General features: G+C 43.0%; 1 protein-coding gene across 7 annotated transcripts in view; it reads right to left on the minus strand.

Moving 5' to 3' along the window:
- Window positions 1-453: 453 nt before the first annotated feature.
- The window catches only part of LOC110524556 (E3 ubiquitin-protein ligase LNX), a 95,260-nt gene continuing 76,502 nt past the window's right edge, over window positions 454-19,211 (minus strand). For 6 of the 7 annotated variants that reach the window (XM_021604330.2, XM_036978391.1, XM_021604329.2 and 3 more), the window contains 7 exons: window positions 15,675-15,880; window positions 14,906-15,325; window positions 12,846-12,980; window positions 4,143-4,320; window positions 2,548-2,806; window positions 1,719-1,877; window positions 454-1,482 (listed from right to left, as the gene is read on the minus strand). In XM_021604330.2, the coding sequence (XP_021460005.2) occupies window positions 1,347-1,482; window positions 1,719-1,877; window positions 2,548-2,806; window positions 4,143-4,320; window positions 12,846-12,980; window positions 14,906-15,325; window positions 15,675-15,880 (1,493 nt within the window). In that variant the 3' untranslated portion in view covers window positions 454-1,346. The remainder of the gene's footprint in view (window positions 1,483-1,718; window positions 1,878-2,547; window positions 2,807-4,142; window positions 4,321-12,845; window positions 12,981-14,905; window positions 15,326-15,674; window positions 15,881-19,211) is intronic. The other variant, XM_021604332.2, reaches the window with a different exon arrangement.

Below are 19,211 nucleotides of genomic sequence, written 5' to 3' on the forward strand. Positions count from 1 at the left end.
TTGAGGTAGACAGTGTAAGCAACCAGTGATTGTCTGTGTCTGTTAACAGTAGCAGCAGGAGAAGACATGAGAGTAAGGAGGGGGACAGCCAACCTATCTGAGCCCACAGTGACTCTCACCAGCCAATAGGAGGCCCCGGTGTGACCCTCATGCATTCTGTTTAACCTGTCAGAGACTGGACGGCTTCTCTTGATATTAATATGTTTTAGTTTACTTTGAAGGTGAAAAACCAAATCATTGTTTTATGTTTACATTGAATACAACCTGTATATTTTGTCTCACCTGAGAGAGGTGTTTGTTTTGTTGCATTTAAGGGATAGGTTTGGATAAAGGAGCTGACTGGACCTCAGCTGAATAGTTAGAATTTCAGTGAGCTGTGCTAAATAATATCTTATCCCAGGTCATTTAACATGAACCCAAACCACAACCCTTGCCAAAGCTCTCAGACAAGTGTCCTTTTCCAATGACTTTATTGATTATGTTACCAAAAGGTACCATCAGATATACTACGCAGGCCGAAGCATGTGATAGAACTGCGTTAAATGGCCCTAGACCAGACACATCCACGGAAACACACAGAAACCAAGTCAGGTTTTTTTTTTCTTTTCAAAAGTAGGAAAATCAGTAAGGCCTCCACGATGTCACCTTAATATTACTTTTAACAGATTATGAACACAATTTTACTTGTTTTTTTTACTATACTTTTGCCAGTGTTTTGATAATTTAGCAACAGCTTCTGAAAACATCTCAACACAAACGGCTATGTGGCAATGTGTCTTCAGTCCAACAGATGAAGATGATGACCACTGTTAATACAAACGTAATAAAGCCTATATTGAAAGGCCATCAAACAATCATTGAAAGAAATAGAAACATAGTACAATTGCTTGAGTCAGTATTTTTTTAGATAGCCAACATTTACAATAAAGAAATGTGAGTCCAATGAAATGCATACCCTAACATAGAACCAATGGAATTGGCAACTTGTGTCCCCTCCCAACCACCCACCCACCCCCCTCATTGGATGCGTTGCCATCGAACAAGCCTCTCCTCCAATCAGATTGCTCCGAACATCCCAGGGGTAGGGCCACAGATCCAGCTCCACCCAGCTCAGTGTCTCTGGGGAGTTTGGTCAAATTCCAGTCACATGGATGGTTGGCCTCTTCTGAACTCCTAGCAAAGTCTCAGCTGTCCATCAGGAGTCAGGGTTCTTAAGGTCCGCCTTCCATAGCTACATCACTAGTGAAAGCCCATCCCATACGGTAGGGCTCAGTGTTATAATCCAGTTAAAAGCTCTGCCCACATTCCTGGGTCAGTGTTGGCCCCTCCCTGTGGCTGCAGCGGGGCTACAGCAGGCTTCCAGGCCAGGACACGATGGTCAGGGTGATTCTGCCCCGCAGCTCCTTCAGCAGACGCACCAGGGCTGTGTGGGTCATCCCCCACGAACTCTTGCCATTCACCTCCAGCAGAATGTCCCCACATCTACACACAGAAATGGGGGGGGGGGGGTTAATGCAGGGATTAACAACCATAGAGATGGACTCAGTATAGTAAAGGAGGCCCATATAGCAATGCTAGCAGTGTGTAAATACAAGACTACTGTAACGATAAGGTAAATACTGGACATAATTTGTCACAGAAAAATAGAAGATTCAGCAAACATGCAGTGATATAGGTCCTCTGGCCAGTGTGTGAGATATATGTTTAGTAGTCTGTACCGTATCCTGCCGTCGTTGTAGGCTGGTGTGCCCTCCACGATGGAACGGATGAAGAAGGACTGATTGCAGTTGACCTCCTCCTGCCCCCCCACGATGCTGAAGCCCAGGCTGCCTGAGGTGCTCCGGCGCAGCACAATGTCTTTGCAGCAGTACAGGTGCCTGCAAGGGACAAAAAGGGGGATTAGGGAATCTCTAGACTGCTGCCAGCATTCAAATGTGTGCCCATCCTGTACTGTGTGCACATATGCAGCAGTGAGATTGCATATGTTCAGCAGTGAGATTGCAGAGTCCCGTGGCAGTCTGTCGTAAAAAAAACAACGGCTTGGCTGTCATTCAATGAGAATGGAGACATGGCTTTCCCTCCCAGGTGAGGCAGAGCTGTGAAAATACAGTGCCCGGGGGTGAGTGAAAATTACATTCAAATCCTGTTGGAACTGTTGCCCATTTGGACTGAATTCCCATGGTGAATCACTAGTTGGTTTTCACTTTTCTAATCAATTTTGCCGGTTGGGGAGAAATTGAGTTTCTATTTTACTCCAGTAGTTAAAAAATAAATAACTACAGTAAGGGCAGGTTTTTATACCAGCAGTGGCAGATCTGTAGAGAAATGGACATACCCAGGGATGCAAACTAAGAATACAAGTTTGGAGGTGGGGGGGGACTTTGGATCACTACTGGCTGTAAACGAGTGATGCGCGTTTGTAAGCAAACGAATGATGCATGTTTGGTTGAACGAGTTATCAGCAAAGATGGTGCTGGTAGAACAAGATAAGCGCAAGGTTTCTGAGATATAGAATAAGAAGGCTAGCTGAGGGGTACTGCTACTCACCTGGGCAGCTGCAACCATGACACCCACAGTGGTGAGTAGTCATCGGTGTGTGGCAGCTTTGCAAGGTTCTGCTTGGTGCTGTCGGTGGGCGAGTGTGAGAGGCAGGGTGGCGAGGGGAACTCTGGCTGGCTCTCCTCCGGAGGCCTCATCTCCAGGACCTTGAGCACCACGGGGGAGGTGGTGTTCTTCAGGTTGGCCACAGCCTCGCCCCGCGTCACCCCCGTCAGGTCCAGCCCGTTAACGTTCAGCAGGATGTCACCTGCAGGCAGAGGGGAGGACAGAACACAGCACCACTCAGCACAGTGTTGTTGCCCTGACCACTGTCTGATTCTGATGCCTTTCAAAAGCAAAAGTTCCCAGGGACAAGGACTCGTCTCGTCTGCCTATTGAATATTCAATCTTCTCCCACAGGAACACAAAGCAGTGGGACCAAATAACTTCCAGATAATCAAAGTGGGCTTAGACAGTGCTGGACACATAGCACTGCACCGCAGCACACTGCACAGCCAGCTGCTATCTGGAGTGGAGGCTCGCTCAAAGGACAACATCCACCCCCTTTGATTAGGATGCACTATGCAAATTCACACACACGCTAGGGTACAATCTGGTTAATTATTATGTAGACAGCTGTATACACAAACATATGCATGTTACTGATACACACAGGAATGCACAGGAATACACACTCAGAATTATGCTTTTGCTAAAGGCTAGGGGAATAACACAAAATATCATACACACATCCTCACTCTCCTCTCTCTCTTTCTCTCACACACACACACACACAGATGTAGAGTATTGTGTATTCAGAAGAACAGACAGGTCTGGTCTCTTTGTACTGTGGTTATCTGAGGCGGATCCCTAGGATGAGTAGTTCTGGGTTTAAATGCCTCCACTGCCCTTCGATATCTGGCCCGGCACAGAGAGCTTCCTCAGATGTTCTGACATCCCACACCCAGACACCCAAACACACACACACACCTATACTCTCACACGCTGCAGTATATAGCCGTAACAGGCCTGCCACAAATGTGTCCAATCATTTTGGGAGTCTGTTTGTGTTTGGTCTATTTCAGAGTTGACTGATTTTGTATAATGAGCTGATAAAAAGCAGCATGTCATTTCCTCTGGAACCTTCTTAACAAAATCTGAGTGTGGTGTGTGTGTGTGTGTGTGTGTCAGTGGTTGTGTGTGTGTGTGTGTGTTATACTTAATTTGGCGAGCCCTGAACAGTAACCATCCCTGCGTTTCCTGTTGAATAAATAAGCTTGGTAATGAAACAGGAATTTGAGTGTTTCTTCTCAATCACCCTGTCTGTTCTACACAAGGGACATGTCACACACACATGACACCTGTCTGCAGTACCAGCTCTGGCATCATGAAGACCAACAGGGACTGCATGGAACAGAGTAACTATCAGAGTCAATATTGGAGCAATTCAGGTAAATATTACCTAAATTCCCTGGCAGAACATTGGATTTGATTTACTGTATGACTGAGTGAGAGTGAAAGAGAGAGAGACTGTGCCTGAGTGTGTATAATTGTATGAGTGTGTGTGAGACTGTGATGTTTAAGGTTTATCACCAGGCTGGTACCTTTGCGGATGGATCCCTCCTGTCCCACCACTCCGTTGGGGTCCACGTTAGTGACGTAGACAGGGAGATCCCAGCCGCGGGAGGACATGCCCCCTGCCACTGTCATCCCCAGGGAGTCATGGGGCTCCTTGGCCAGCGTCACCGTCTTCTCATAACATGCCGGCTTCTCACATGAGTCCTGCAGAGGGGACAAGACAGAGGGGAGGGCTGCAATGTGAGAAATGTTACGGGTTAAACTGTAATAGATGTGTGTTTACAATAGAGTGTTTATCTGTGTTGTTTGTTTGCATCCAGTGTGTTTTCTTGTGTTTTGTGTGAGAATGTGTGTGTGTGAGTGTGTGTATTTTTGTGTCTGTAATTGTATCTCTGTGTGTTCAAATTAAAGAATTGTACAGTATGGTCCTGTTTTTCTTCCAGTAAAACAAGGATTGCTGACGGCCATGGAATTCCTTCCTAGGCTTGGCTTGGTTTCCCTCCAACAGACACAAACACAGCCATAGAAGCCAACTTCATTAAGACCAATATTAAAACACGATATGAAGCCAACTTCATTAAGACCAATATTAAAACACGATATGAAGCCAACTTCATTAAGGGGGCAGTGTAGTTAAACACATGATTTCCAGTTTTTTTATGATATTTCCACATTTTGAGGTCGAAATAACACTCTGAAATTGTGAAAACAATGATAATGCCTTTTTGTGTAAAAGCTGAGGCACGTTCAACAAGGGGAATAGTTTGCGAAAGTTTGCTAATGTTAGCTTAAGCTTGTGAACATCATTTTTTTTTTAAATACAGTTTGTGGCAAACGTTCGCACACATAAGCTAACAGCCCGAAGAGGTAGTGCGCGGTGAACAGAAAATGATTTACATACTGTATGTATTGAATAACTACACGTAATAGACATTTTATGAATCATGTATGGTTTTTCTTCATTGCTTCTATTTGTTTTTCACATTGGTTTAGTTTTTCCATCTTATTTGACCCTCGGCGAGGCGAGGAGATGCACAACAAGATTGTCGGACTACTGGTTTGAAAGGTAGTTAGCCAGCTACGCCAACTTGTACAGTAGCCTAGCTACTATCACAAAATCATTATAGCAAGTGTGTCATTACTTAACTAGATACCCAAATGTTAATTTTCTTGTTGATCAAGAATTGGATATCGATGATGGTGAAAAGCCTAGGTGAGGATTAACATTAGATACATTATGTTACCTAGCTAGCGTAATAGTTTCCCCTTTCATCTGTGGTTAGGTGTTACACAACATTGTTGTCAAGTTATGAAGACTAGTTATCTATATCTGGATTTAACACAGTAGCTATGTATTAGCTAACTTGATCACCTTGAGGCCCCATACGGGGGGAGGGGGGGGGGGGACATGTAACATTCACACAATCCTAAAGTTAACAATTAAGAGGTGTAATAAATCTGATCCTGTATCAGTGGTTAGGGGAGGCTTGGTTCTTCTCAGGTTTGAACCTGTCCATGCACGTAGCTCTCAGACCAGTCTCTCTGTCCAACACAGACCACTGCATAGTTTGTACTATGCTTTTGCATCTAAGATGTAACTCGGTCTCGCATCTTGCGTGTGTTTTTACTCAGGTATAAGGCTATCCTCGACAGGCATACGAAAACCGGCCAAGGAGGAGGTCTTGTTTCTTTGTTCACTGACACACATCCCAACACCTCCACCTGCATACACCTGCAGACCACAAAATTCCTACTTACATCCACAAAAACTGCACACCCAACTCTTACCCTCCTCATACTGACACACACCCCAAAAACTCCACCCACACACAGCCACATACAGCACCCAACCTTCACATTCCTCACACTGACATCCACACACAGCAATGAGAACCTAAAAGGTCAACCAAGAAAAGTGTGACCGCAACCATGAAGGAAATGCTCAGCCTGCAGACATAGCACCCAGATTCAGCAAGACAGGAACTCTCGCTTGGAAAAGTTTACTCATGCTTTGCAGCGTCTCGCTGAGCAGTGGTTGTGAAAATTGAAGTAAATAGTTTTTGTTGAATGAGCAGTAAAAACAGTTGAGTGAGCAGTGATTTTTAATTGAAGTAAATGTTTTTTTCAATGAGCAGTGATTGTTATTGAAGCAAATTAGTTTTGGAATAAGCAGTGAGTAGCAAATCCATTTTTTTTTATGTTTCAAAATTGTATATTCGTGTTATTCATGAATACAATATCATTAAAAAAGTATTACATTTTCTCTGTCAGTTATTTTTTTGTTCTCTATGCAAGTTCATTCTGGAATAAAGTTAGTCTATTACATTTTTATTTATTTAATCTAAACCATTAAAAGTGCTATTTCTTAAAAAAATGGACACCAGAACAATTTTCTCCATTGTGCAACAACAATTATTTTATTGTTTAGAGCCCATTTTGTTGTCCCTCTTCTGGGCAGCCTGGTTACGTAGGGCCACTCTGTTGTCTGCAGGATTAGGGGCTGGCTCGATGTTACGTGCCTGTGCCACGACATAGTCCTCATCCAAGTCCTCTGTTGTCTGCAGGATTAGGGGCTGGCTCGATGTTACGTGCCTGTGCCACGACATAGTCCTCATCCAAGTCCTCTGTTGTCTGCAGGATTAGGGGCTGGCTCGATGTTACGTGCCTGTGCCACGACATAGTCCTCATCCAAGTCCTCTGTTGTCTGCAGGATTAGGGGCTGGCTCGATGTTACGTGCCTGTGCCACGACATAGTCCTCATCCAAGTCCTCTGTTGTCTGCAGGATTAGGGGCTGGCTCGATGTTACGTGCCTGTGCCACGACATAGTCCTCATCCAAGTCCTCTGTTGTCTGCAGGATTAGGGGCTGGCTCGATGTTACGTGCCTGTGCCACGACATAGTCCTCATCCAAGTCCTCTGTGATGCCCTCATGGATGAGGGCCATTTTGTGGAGGGCACAGGCACTGGCGAGGACATCTGGAATCTTCTCCAGCAGCAGCATGTCAAGATGTTGGAGCCTCCTCCAAATGCACTTTAAGAGGCCACTGGATCTCTCGATTTGGACTCGGGCGGAGCTGTGGATTGCATTGAATCGCTTGTGGTCGTCCACTGGGTGACCATTATCCCTGAATGGGACAATAAGATCCAGGCTTAGGGGATAAGAGGGTGGGCATTTAGGTGACATCGCTGGTCCTGTACACCCTGCATCATGCACAGAACAAGCGTTTCCCCGCAAAGTTGGCTGTCTCATACAGCTTGCAGCTGGAAGCTGGGCTGGCCTTTTCAGTTAGTGTAGGCATCCCGATGTTCGGAGGGCCCCCTGATGGTAATGTGGGTGCCATCTCTGCACCCAATCACACCAGGGAACCCTCTGATCCCCTGGAACCCAGCCTCCAGAACTGAAAACTGAGTGGGTGTTGGCCATTTGAAGTAGGTGGGCATCAGCTGGTTCTGGCCATCTACTATTTGGAGCAGTTGGCCAACAGCCACAGAGAGGCTAACATACAATCCTCCAGTCGTTCTCCTCTGTATGGAACCAGAGGGATGAGTTCCTCACACAACATCTGAAAAACAGCCAAATTGGATTTTGTCATCTTAGAGTTTTGTCCTGCCTTTGTTCTGTGTGTAAGACAGAGGCAAATAGCAATGATACAATGATGTATTATTCATTATAGGTTACATTCTACTTAATTTGTAATTTTTTTAATTATTTCCCCTTTGTGCAACTGTCGATAGATAAGGGGCCATATAAATAATATGCTTAATGTACAGCCTGGTTGGATGACTGTACACCCCACCCACACAGCTGTCTGATTGGCCAATTAACTAAGAGTCTGGGATGCATTCGTGCTTATAGATAACATTAGCTAGCTACATCATTGGGGATTTTTGTGACACAACTTTATTTAGGCTAGTTTAATCAAAACAAAGAGATCATCAACACATGCAAATTAACTGCAAGGTTTCTTGGAACATCAAAAAATGACATGGAAAGACAAAGTCGTTGTATCGAGGGATGACTTCCTCCACAGAACCCTTAACTCTTCCAATCGGATCCTCACTTTTTCTTGTCAATACACACTCAAATAAGTAGCCAGTACATGACATCAGTACCAGGGTCTAAAGAGTCATCGATTATTGCAGAAGCTGCAGCTAAAATCAACATTTTACGTGTTCTATCCATTGTTTTACCAGAAAGAATCTGTTGAAAACAAACATAGTTCGCCGTGAGCGTTCACAAACAGAAGTCTTGTCGAATGCACCTCTGTTTGAACAAAAACATTTTTTCTGGAATTTCAGCCTGTTCAGGTGGGATGGAACTTTTGTCCTACATCATGTCACAATGTGATCTGATTATAATAGACCGTTGTAACGCTCATCGTATTGGGTAGACCAAGGCGCAGCGTGATTTGGGTTCATCATAATTTATTTGAATGTGAACCAGCAACAAAACAATAAAGCCAAACAAACAAACGAACGAACAGCCTTGTAGGGCTCAAAAGCAACAATACAAAAACAAGATCCCACAAACAACAGGTGGGTAAAGGCTACCTCCATATGATCCCCAATCAGAGACAACGATAGACAGCTGCCTCTGATTGGGAACCATACCAGGCCAACATAGAAATACAAAAACTAGACTACACATAGAAATAATAAACTAGAACACCCCCCAATCACACCCTGACCTACCCCAACATAGAAATAAAGGCTTTCTATGGTCAGGACGTGACAACCATTGACTGACTGTTCATCTGGGTAAGGGGGTGGGTTCTAGACCATCCTATCAGTCTGAGCATTTCAAGGGCCAAAGAAGAACAATAACTACTGAGTGTATAAAACATTAGGAACACCTTCCTAATATTGAGTTGCTCCCCGTTTTCCCTCAGAAAAGCCTCAATTCGCCAGGGCATGGACTCTACAAGGTATTGAAAGCGTTCCGTGTTGACTCCAATGTTTCCCACAGTTGTGTCAAGTTGGCTGGATTTCCTTTGGGTGGTGGGCCATTCTTGATACACACAGGGAACTGTTGAGCATGTTCTTGACACACTCAAACTGGTGACTACTACCATACCCCGTTCAAAGGCACTTACATCTTTTATATTGGCCATTTACTCTCTGAATGGCACACATACACAATCCATGTGTCAATAGTCTCAATGCTTAAAAATAATGATTTAACCTGTCTCCTCCCCTTTATCTACAGTGATGGAAGTGGATTTAACAGGTAACATCCATAAGGGATCATAGCTTTTACCTGGATCCACCTGGTCAGTCTATGTCATGGAAAGAGCAGATGTTCCTAATGTTTTTTTTCTTTCATTAAAGAAACACAGACAGTGATTTATTAGACATACAGTGATGATTTAAAATAAAATTACAAAGACTGCATGGGGGCTTTAAGACCAATATTACAACACAATATAAAGGTCTGGTTAGATTTAGTCTAAATATGATAGTCCTGCTGAAGGTGGCTTAGCTTATCTCAGAACGATAATACGTTGTTATTGTTGCTACCTGCTATCTCTGCAGGGTTCTTTCTATTACAGCCTCATTCTCTCTCAACTAGCTTTGATTCCAAGGACTGTATCTGAAGAATACAGTACCACTTCACTCTGGCGTCACACATTCTCCAGTTTTAACAATGTGTCTGAGAGAATTAACACCTCAAATAGAGAAAGCGAGACGAGAGCTGTGAAGTTGATCATTATCAGAACAACGGAATTTGTCAGCTCCAATAATGAGCTGGAGAAAATCCTGTTTAAGCGTGGAGGTGTGTAAATCCTGACTATGTTTTCTTCATGGATAATAGGCTCAGAGAGAGAGAGGCGGCTGCTCTGGGCAAACACACATGGCACTCTGAGAGGAGCGGAACACTTTGGCACAGTCAGGAATGACACGCTCCTCTTTGATGGAAGAATAGTACGGCTCAGGATAATTTTCACATAAAAGGGAATATTTAACATGAGAAGAAGAGGCAGGAATACAAAGAGCTCTTTCAGTCTGTATCGCTGAAGCATTACAGATTGCGCAATATAAATGTTAAGGTAATTTCCGATTGAGCCGTCATATGCAGCTTTTCCCGTAAATGCTGTCTCCGCTAATGCAGGAACATTGCCTTTCCATTTCAATCACGCTATAATGCTGAACTTCCGCAACACGGATTGAATAGAGCTCAAAGTCTGGGGTTTTAGTGTGTGTATAACCTTGTCATGACGGTGACCTCGTTGGGTATAGCAAGCCCATCCCCCTCTCCCTGCCTCCCCCTTTCCTCCTTCAACTAGGTTGCTGTGGTCAGAGAGACGCCATAAATTCCTGAGAATCTCCTCATGGACACACAGTATAGAGAGAGTAGAATTTCATGGAGAACAAAGGAAATCCTTCCACCTCACAGAACTTGAGGTACAAACAAATTTCATCTTCCGGAGAAAGTATGAAAGATCGGTGAAGAATCCAGCTACGAACTGGTCCGTTTGTCACAACTTAGGGAAGCTCATGGGAGACGGTGGCCACATTACCATAACGCTGTTTATATAATAGCCCCAGATATGAGGTTTACATCTAATTGTTGTATAAGATGAATGAGTGAGTATGATACTGTTTACACAATTTTACAATGTGATTTTGGACTGTTTAATGAAGGAAAACTAAAAAAGGGAATTGGATTTGAACTAAATCAGAAGACCGCCCCGAGGCTCAGTTAGGGTCAGACATCCTGGGACCACCCTTTTCTGCCATTCCGAATAAAACCCCCACTCGAGTTTTCGATCAGCAGACCGAGCTTACCTCAATTACGAGATGGCTAAAGGTTGCAGACCATGTTTTTCTCCATTAGGAAGACAAAGGTTGTAGACCATTGCTGAATCTTTTAACCATACCACGGTTAAATTCTTAGACTATCGATACCGACAGAATAAGAACAAGTCTTTGATTTTAATTACTAGTCTGCAGCTAGGAATTCGGTATCATTGAACACGAAGAACGACAACCGCCGAAACATCCATCCTATAACGAATGTCCCCTCTAACCACAACCGAGAGAGAGAGAGAGAGAGATGGACAGTTCTACAAAAGAAATTAACTTTTCACCAGCGATCAAGACGACACACTGAGAGGAAATATATGTATTGATTGCAATTGTTCCCGAATGAGTGAGCGTTCATGTGCAAAGGATTAGCATTTTAATTGTTATAATTATCACTCTGCAGTGACTTCTTAGTCGGCCCCCACTTCCCCTTTTGTCTCCTATCATTTCATGTAACCACATTTACCTTGTTTGTTTGTTTGTTTATGCATTTCTGTGAATTACTTAGTTAGAAACCCTGTTATGGATGATGCGAATTTTCGCAGCTTTTTGTTAAAAATCGCGCAACATTTCAAAGTCCTGCTACTCATGCCAGGAATATAGTATATGCATATGATAAGTATGTGTGGATAGAAAACACTCTGAAGTTTCTAAAACTGGTTAAATTGGGTCTGTGGCTATAACAGAACGTGTTTAAAAGTAAAAATCCCTGGTAAAACTGTTTACCAAAAACAAAACAAAAAATATTCGTCCGCCATTCAATCAATTGTTTAAGACGAGAGAAAATATATGCGAACCCCCTGTAAACGCCTACAGCTTCCACACGATGTCACCATTGCTATCAATATCAGAATAATTTATCCCTGGTTGCAACACAAATAGACCCCTCCCTTCTTCTGACGCACCACAGTATGTTGTGAAACTGAAAAAATGGACGATGTTTTCCAGACTTGCTGCTATCGAATACAGATCGCCCCGTGATCAATTTGATACATCATTAACGTTTATTAATACCTAAAGTTGGGTTAGAAACGTCGTTTGAAGTGATTTGTAAAAGTTTATAGGCGACTTTTGTAATTTTAAAAAGTGACGTTGCGTCTTGTAAATTGACTTTTTGCAGCATCAGACTGGCCTTCAGCAAATGACATTTTGGGTATACAATGACGGATTTAATCGGGAAAAAGACCCAATTGTGATGTTTATGGGACATATAGGAGTGCCAACAAAGAAGCTCGTCCAAGGTAATGAATGTTTTATATTTTATTTCTGCGTTTTGGGTAGCGCCGGCTACCGCAAAATCTGTTGTTTACGTGTCGTGCTGGTATTTTGGGGGGTGCATGCTATCAGATAATAGCTTCTCATGCTTTCGCCGAAAATCATTTTACAAATCTGACTTGGTGGCTAGATTCACAACGAGTGTAGCTTTAATTCAGTACCTGGCATGTGTGTTTTAATGAAAGTTTGAGATTTAACGAGTACTAAGTAAAGTACTATAGGTGGCGCTCTGAAATTTCCGCTGAGCTATCCCTGTGCAGGGATCACCTCCATAAGAAGCTTAGTAATAAATAAATGATTTAAGACACTTGATGTATGGATGACTCATAGTGAAGACTGGGTTCGTGCAGATAACCAACAATTTACGACGTTTGGAATGAGACTAACGTGAGGTAAAGTAAATAATTCATTAATTCGAAGACTAATTGATCAGATAAAATATCTGAAAAGTTATTTTAGGAAATGATAACTTTGTAACCTGAATATTTTTCCTTGGTGCCCCGACATCCTAGTTAATTAGTTACGTGACTAATCAGTTGATCGCGTAATAACTAATTACAGAGAATCTTTGATAAAAACTATCAGTCTTCAGTTAATGATAGTGTGTGCCTATGCTTGTGCGTGCGTCATGCATTTTATGCATTGCTAACCAGTAGCGTATGCTCCATGTCCACTGGGGAGTATGGAGGGGGGCCGTCCATGCCCCATGGAGCCTCCTGCAGAATGTCAGGCGTGGGTAAACAGATCTGACGAGACACTATGAAGTGGACCTGCTCCTCACTCGCCTACAGGAGACAAACACACAAACACAACCAAGCTCAGAACCAGACAGACACACATAGCAATTAAAAAAGAATGACAAACTAAAAACAGTCACTTTGTAGAAGAATATCATGGTTGAGCCCCATAAATAAACATTGAATACAGCTTCACTGAAGTTGATCCAGATATCCAAACAAGCACTTTACAAAAATAACTTCACTGCCACATAACTAGACTCAGACACAGAAACTATACCAGCTCAAACAGGCCCATCTTGCTCATCCCAGATGCTGAATTGACGGCAGAGTATTAGCGGCAATTCCATGATAATGGAACGCTTTGACTACTTTCTTTCACTTTAAAATCAATGCCAAAAAGCATTGATTTCAAAGTTTAACAAACCATACAACTCCATGCACAAGGACTAATTTTTAACAATTTAGACTAACATTTACAAACATTTATTTTGTGGAAGAACTGTGTAGAAGCACATTTTGGTAACAGATTTATGGTAAAATCTCCCTTAGGTTTTTATGTGACCACATCTGCAGAAATAATGCGTTGTAAGCTACTGTATGACATGGCACCTTGAGTTTTACATTTTTTTTAATGTTTTGTTATTTTACGACAGTAAGTGAAGTGGGTTTACACCCGGTTATGGAATTACATCATGAATTGCACTCATTTCTAGTAGATGTTTTCTAAGACCCCGTTTCCATCTGTCTATTCAGAAATCCAAGCCTTTACTTATGCATATTTTGTCATTTGGAATTGTATGTAGCGATGCTTTAATTTCTCCCTTAGCTTTCACTTGACACCCAATTTGATATAATCCTATGAGCTTCACATGTTGGTGCTCATACATAGAAATGCCCTGAGGTAAACCTGTGGACATTTTCTACCTCCTCCTACCAACCCCCTAAGACAGCTCAAGGGGGAAGAAATCACCCACACAGAGCTTGGCCAGGCAGTAAAATATGTTAAACATTTATTACCCCTGAGAGGTTTACACAAATAATAAACATGTGTGGTGTACAAAACACTCTCACTCACACACACATTTCAATTGCACCCTTTTACTTGCATCAGGAAGCAGCCTGTTTAGTGTCACTCTCACCCACATTTTCTCTTCTCTCTCACAATACTGCAGTCTTTCTGCTGCCCTCACCTTCTCACTATGACTTATTCAATTTCAACTCAAAAACTCACCTTTAAACTTATTTTTCTAACAGTCTGTATTTCTCACCTCTCTACAACCTTTCCTCTAACTTTCTTTTTCATGCTCTTTATTTCTCTCTTTTGTCTCTTTTTCAGGCTGTATGTCCACCCACTCACACAGTGACTCACTCCCTCATTCACTCTCGCACACACACACACTCACAAGCACATGCACACACATTCGTGAGTACACACACACAGCTCGCCCTCCCGTGTTGCTCATTTGAGAGTGCCTGTGCTCTCTGTGCCGCAGAGCTACCTCCTAAATTACCCAGTCCAGCTCGTTAGCGCCTTAATTTGACTAATTTAATCGGTTTCCAGCCAGTTCTTAATCTCTGACAACAACAGTCTGCTGTGTGCCATGTTGGGTCCTCAGAGAACCCCAATTGCAAACCAGTCTCCTCAGACAAAAACCCAGAGAGCACAGCTACAGCTATATCCCACAGTCAACCAGAAACACACCACCGCAATTACCCAGCATCCACCAGGAAGCAGAGCCTCAGCCAAGCAGTAGAGCAGCGCCCAGTCGACCACAGACACACAACAATTAACCACAATTAACCTCAATGGACAGGGACAAAGCCAGCCAACAGAGTGCAATTAACCAGAACTACACACCACTATTAGCCATAATATCACAGGACCCAGAGACAAGAAATACATACCATTACCAACCATTGTAAACCACAACCAACCAATGCTCCCTAACCTCTAGCTCCTGCAGACTTACCTGGATGAGTAAAGCGGCGTGTTCTGGCGCTCCGTAGTGCAGGTCGTGTCCGTTGATGGCGAGGATGCGGTCGTTGACGCTGAGCTGCCCATCGTGTGCCGCCAGGCCGCCTTCCAGCAGGTGGAAGATAAAGACTCCATGTTCCTCTGGTCGTCTCACCAGCTTGATGCCCAGCTGCTCCTCTGGGGTGCTCTTAGCCAGGACCACGTGGATGCTGTCGTCCCTCAAGGGCTGGCCATGGGGGAGGCCATGAGGCGGGTAGCCCCCGGCTGCGTCGTGGGGGTGCCCGTGGTGCCCCGAGTGTGAGCGGTAACGGTGGCGCTGCTCTCTCAGCACTGTGAGTCGCAGCAGCTGGCAAGGCTGTTTGAGTGTGGCCAGGGCGTAGCAGTGGGGCACATTGCTGATGTCTATGCCATTCACCTGAAGATGAGAGGGAGAGGTGGAGTTAAGTCTCAGATTATATGCTGTGATGAGAAATCCAAATACACAACACATACAGGGAAAGGGGATGCCTAGTCAGTTGCACAACTGAATGCATTTGACCAAAATATGTCTTCCACATTTAACCCAACCCCTCTGAATCAAAGAGCTGCGGAGGCGCCCGGGGAGCGAGCAGAACGGCACATTTTTCCACCTTGCCAGCTCGTGGATTCGAACCAGCAACCTTACAGTTACTGGCCCAACATTCTTCACCTCACCCAACATTCTGCCGCCCCTCAGTCACATACATGGCGAATAGTACTCCACCTTACTTTGAACAAAAACTGACCTTGAGGATCATGTCTCCGGGCAGCAGGCGTCCGTCCCGGGCGATTACCCCCTCCCTGTAGATGTCCTGGATGAGGATACGCACCAGGGGGGTCTCGTTGCCCCCCACGATGCTGATGGCCAGGGGCTCCGAGGGCTCACGGTTGATCTTAATACTGGTGACCTCACCATCAGGGATCAGGTGATGGAGCTGGGGTAGAGCCAGCACTGAGAGTGAAGGAGGGAAATATACAGTACCAGTCAAAAGTTTGGACACATCCACTCATTCCAGGGTTTTTCTTTATTTTTATGTTTATCAAATCTATGAAATAACACGTATGGAATCATGTAGTAACCAAAAACAGGTTAAACAAATAAAAATACATTTTTAAATTTGAGATTCTTTGAAGTAGCCACCCTTTGCCTTAATGGCAGCTTTGTCTAGTACTGTATAATATATATATATATATATATATATATATATATATATATAGAGAGAGAGAGAGAGAGAGAGAGAGAGAGAGAGAGAGAGAGAGAGAGGGAGAGATAATGAGGGAGAGAGGGAGTGTGAGAGAGAGGAGAGAGAAATAGAGAGTGAGAGAATGAGGGAGGGAGAGAAGTTGTGTGTTACTCTGATTTCTATGATGAAAAGGAACTCTCACAGAGGCAGAATGCAAGGCCAAGGAGAAAGCAAAAGAAACAGAGAGAGAGAGAGAGAGCTAGAAATAGACAGAGGGAGGAAGCCAGAGAGGCCGCGTAGAGAGGTTTAGCGTTGAAGCAGCTGTCTCTACTCCCCCAGGTTAGCAAAACAAGCTTGTACAAGCCTAAGGGGAAAATCCACTTGGCTGATCATCTTTCCATATGTTTGTATCATTAGTCACATATATCTATCTATATGTACCAAGTATGCTTGGGAAAAACCTGACATTGACTTTTCCACAAGGTTATTGCTTGGGTGGAGATAAAATCACACACATGTTTACACAGATACACACTGACTGTACTGACAGAGAACTGAGATATAAAGTTCCCACAAATACACAACCACAGCCTCATACTGTACACAATACCGTTCAAAAAATTGGGGTCACCTAGAAATGTCCTTGTTTTTTTTAAATAACATCAAATTGATCAGAAATACAGTGTAGACATTGTTAATGTTGTAAATGACTATTGTAGCTGGAAACGGCTGATTTTTAAAAGAATATCTACATAGAGACCCATTATCAGCAACCGTCACTCCTGTCTTCCAATGGCATGTTGTGTTAGCTAATCCAAGTTTATAATTTTAAAAGGCTAATTGATCAGTAGAAAACCCTTTCGCAATTATGTTAGCACAGCTGAAAACTGTTGTACTGATTAAAGAAGCCATAAAACTGGCCTTCTTTAGACAAGTTGAGTATCTGGAGCATCAGCATTTGTGGGTTCGATTACAGGCTCAAAATGGCCAGAAACAAAGAACTTTCTTCTGAAACTCATCAGTCTATTCTTGTTCTGAGAAATGAAGGCTATTCCATGCGACAAATTGCAAAGAAACTGAAGATCTCATACAACGCTGTGTACTACTCCCTTCCCAGAACAGTGCAAACTGGCTCTAACCAGAATAGAAAGAGGAGTGGTAGGCCCCGATGCACAACTGAGCAAGAGGACAAGTACATTAGAGTGTCTAGTTTGAGAAACAGGCGCATCACAAGTTCTCAACTGGCAGCTTCATTAAATAGTACCCGCAGAACATCAGTCTCAAGTCAACAGTGAAGAGGCGACCCCGGGATGCTGGCCTTCTAGGCAGAGCTTCTCTGTCCAGTGTCTGTGTTCTTTTGCCCATCTTAATCTTTTCTTTTTATTGGCCAGTCTGAGATATAGTTTTTTCTTTGCACCTCAACTATCAGGTGCACCTGTGTAATGATCATGCAGTTTAATCAGCTTATTGATATACCACACTTGTCAGGTGGATGGATAGAAATGCTCACTAACAGGGGCGTAAACAAATTTGTGCACAAAATCTGACAGTGTATGGGACATTTATGGGATTTTTTATTTCAGCTCATGAAACATGGGACCAACACTTTACATGTTGCGTTCATATTTTTGTTCAGTGTAAATTATCCTTATATCTTCTTCTTTGTGCTATTTTTTAATAATCGCACAAACTCAGTAAAGTAATCTGATTACTTTCAGTTACTTTCCCTTTAAGAGGCATTAAAACAGGGGTGTCAAACACATTCCATGGAGGGCCTAGTGTCTGCTGGTTTTATTTTTTTCCTTTAAATTAAGACCTAAACAACCAGGTGACCTTAATTAATAAATTGAGTACAGCGGAGAAGCGAAAACTCGCAGACACAGAAAACTTCCCTCCGTGGAATAAGTTTGACACATGCATTAGAAGAAAGCTTACCCTGGCGTGACGTTTTCAGAACCGTGTAAATCTCTCAAGGACAAGATTACTTTTATCGTTATATTTGCCTGTATTTACCCCCACAAAATGACATTTTAATTAGCTGCTAATGTGGCTGTCATAAAGAACTACAAATGTCATGATGATCCGGATAAGACTGCCGAATCGAGGCAAGGTTAGCTACATCTAATGTTAGCTACATTAGTAATGTAAAAGGGGCAAAATGTCTTTAACTGGACGATTCTGTGAACTGCCTTGTGCTCTACATCTATCAGCCGTTCTACAATGCCTTCAGAAATGTCACTGGCTTACACACAATACCCCATAATGTCAAAGTGGAATTATGTTTTTCAAAATGTTTTTACAAATTCAAGTCAATAAGTATTCAACCCCTTTGTTATGGCATGCCCAAATAAGAGAAAAAAATTGTTAAACAAGTCACATAATAAATTGCATGGACTAACACTGTGTGAAATAGTAATGTTTAACATGATTTTTGAATGACTGCTTCATCTCTGTACCCTACACATAAAATTATCTGTGAGGTCCCTTAGTCCAGCAGGTAATTTCAAACACAGATTCAACCACAAAGACCAAGGAGGTTTTCCAATGCCTTGAAAAGAAGGGCACCTATTGGTAGGTGGGTAAAAAAAGCAAGCATTGAATATCCCTTTGAGCACGGTGAAGTTATTAATTACAATTTGGAATGTGTATCAATACACCCAGTCACTACAAAGATACAGGTGTCCTTCCTAACTCAGTTGCTGGAGAGGAACGAAACCGCTCAGGGATTTCACCATAAAGCCAAACAGTTACAGAGTTTAACGGCTGTGATAGGAGAAAATTAAGGGTGGATGTCACCGTCCTACTAGCCACCACCGATCCCTTTTTCGTTTGTCTGTTGGTTTTGTCTTATTAGTTTCACCTGTGTGTATTTTAGTTTAATTAACGTCCTTATATGTAGTAGGTTGTCCCGCCCTTGTTTTGTGCGGGATTGTTTTGGATTCATGTATTTTGGGTTAATACGTGTGTGTTATTTTCTCCGATAATATTTTGATCCTGTGTTGGATTATTTCACCCTGCATATTTGGGTTGACCGTGTTTGGTTTTCGGAGAATAAATAACTATCGACTCACTGTAACCTGCTCTCTGCGCCTGATTCCA

Source organism: Oncorhynchus mykiss, chromosome 5 (assembly GCF_013265735.2).
Source record: "Oncorhynchus mykiss isolate Arlee chromosome 5, USDA_OmykA_1.1, whole genome shotgun sequence".
In the NCBI taxonomy this organism is placed as follows: domain Eukaryota; kingdom Metazoa; phylum Chordata; class Actinopteri; order Salmoniformes; family Salmonidae; genus Oncorhynchus; species Oncorhynchus mykiss.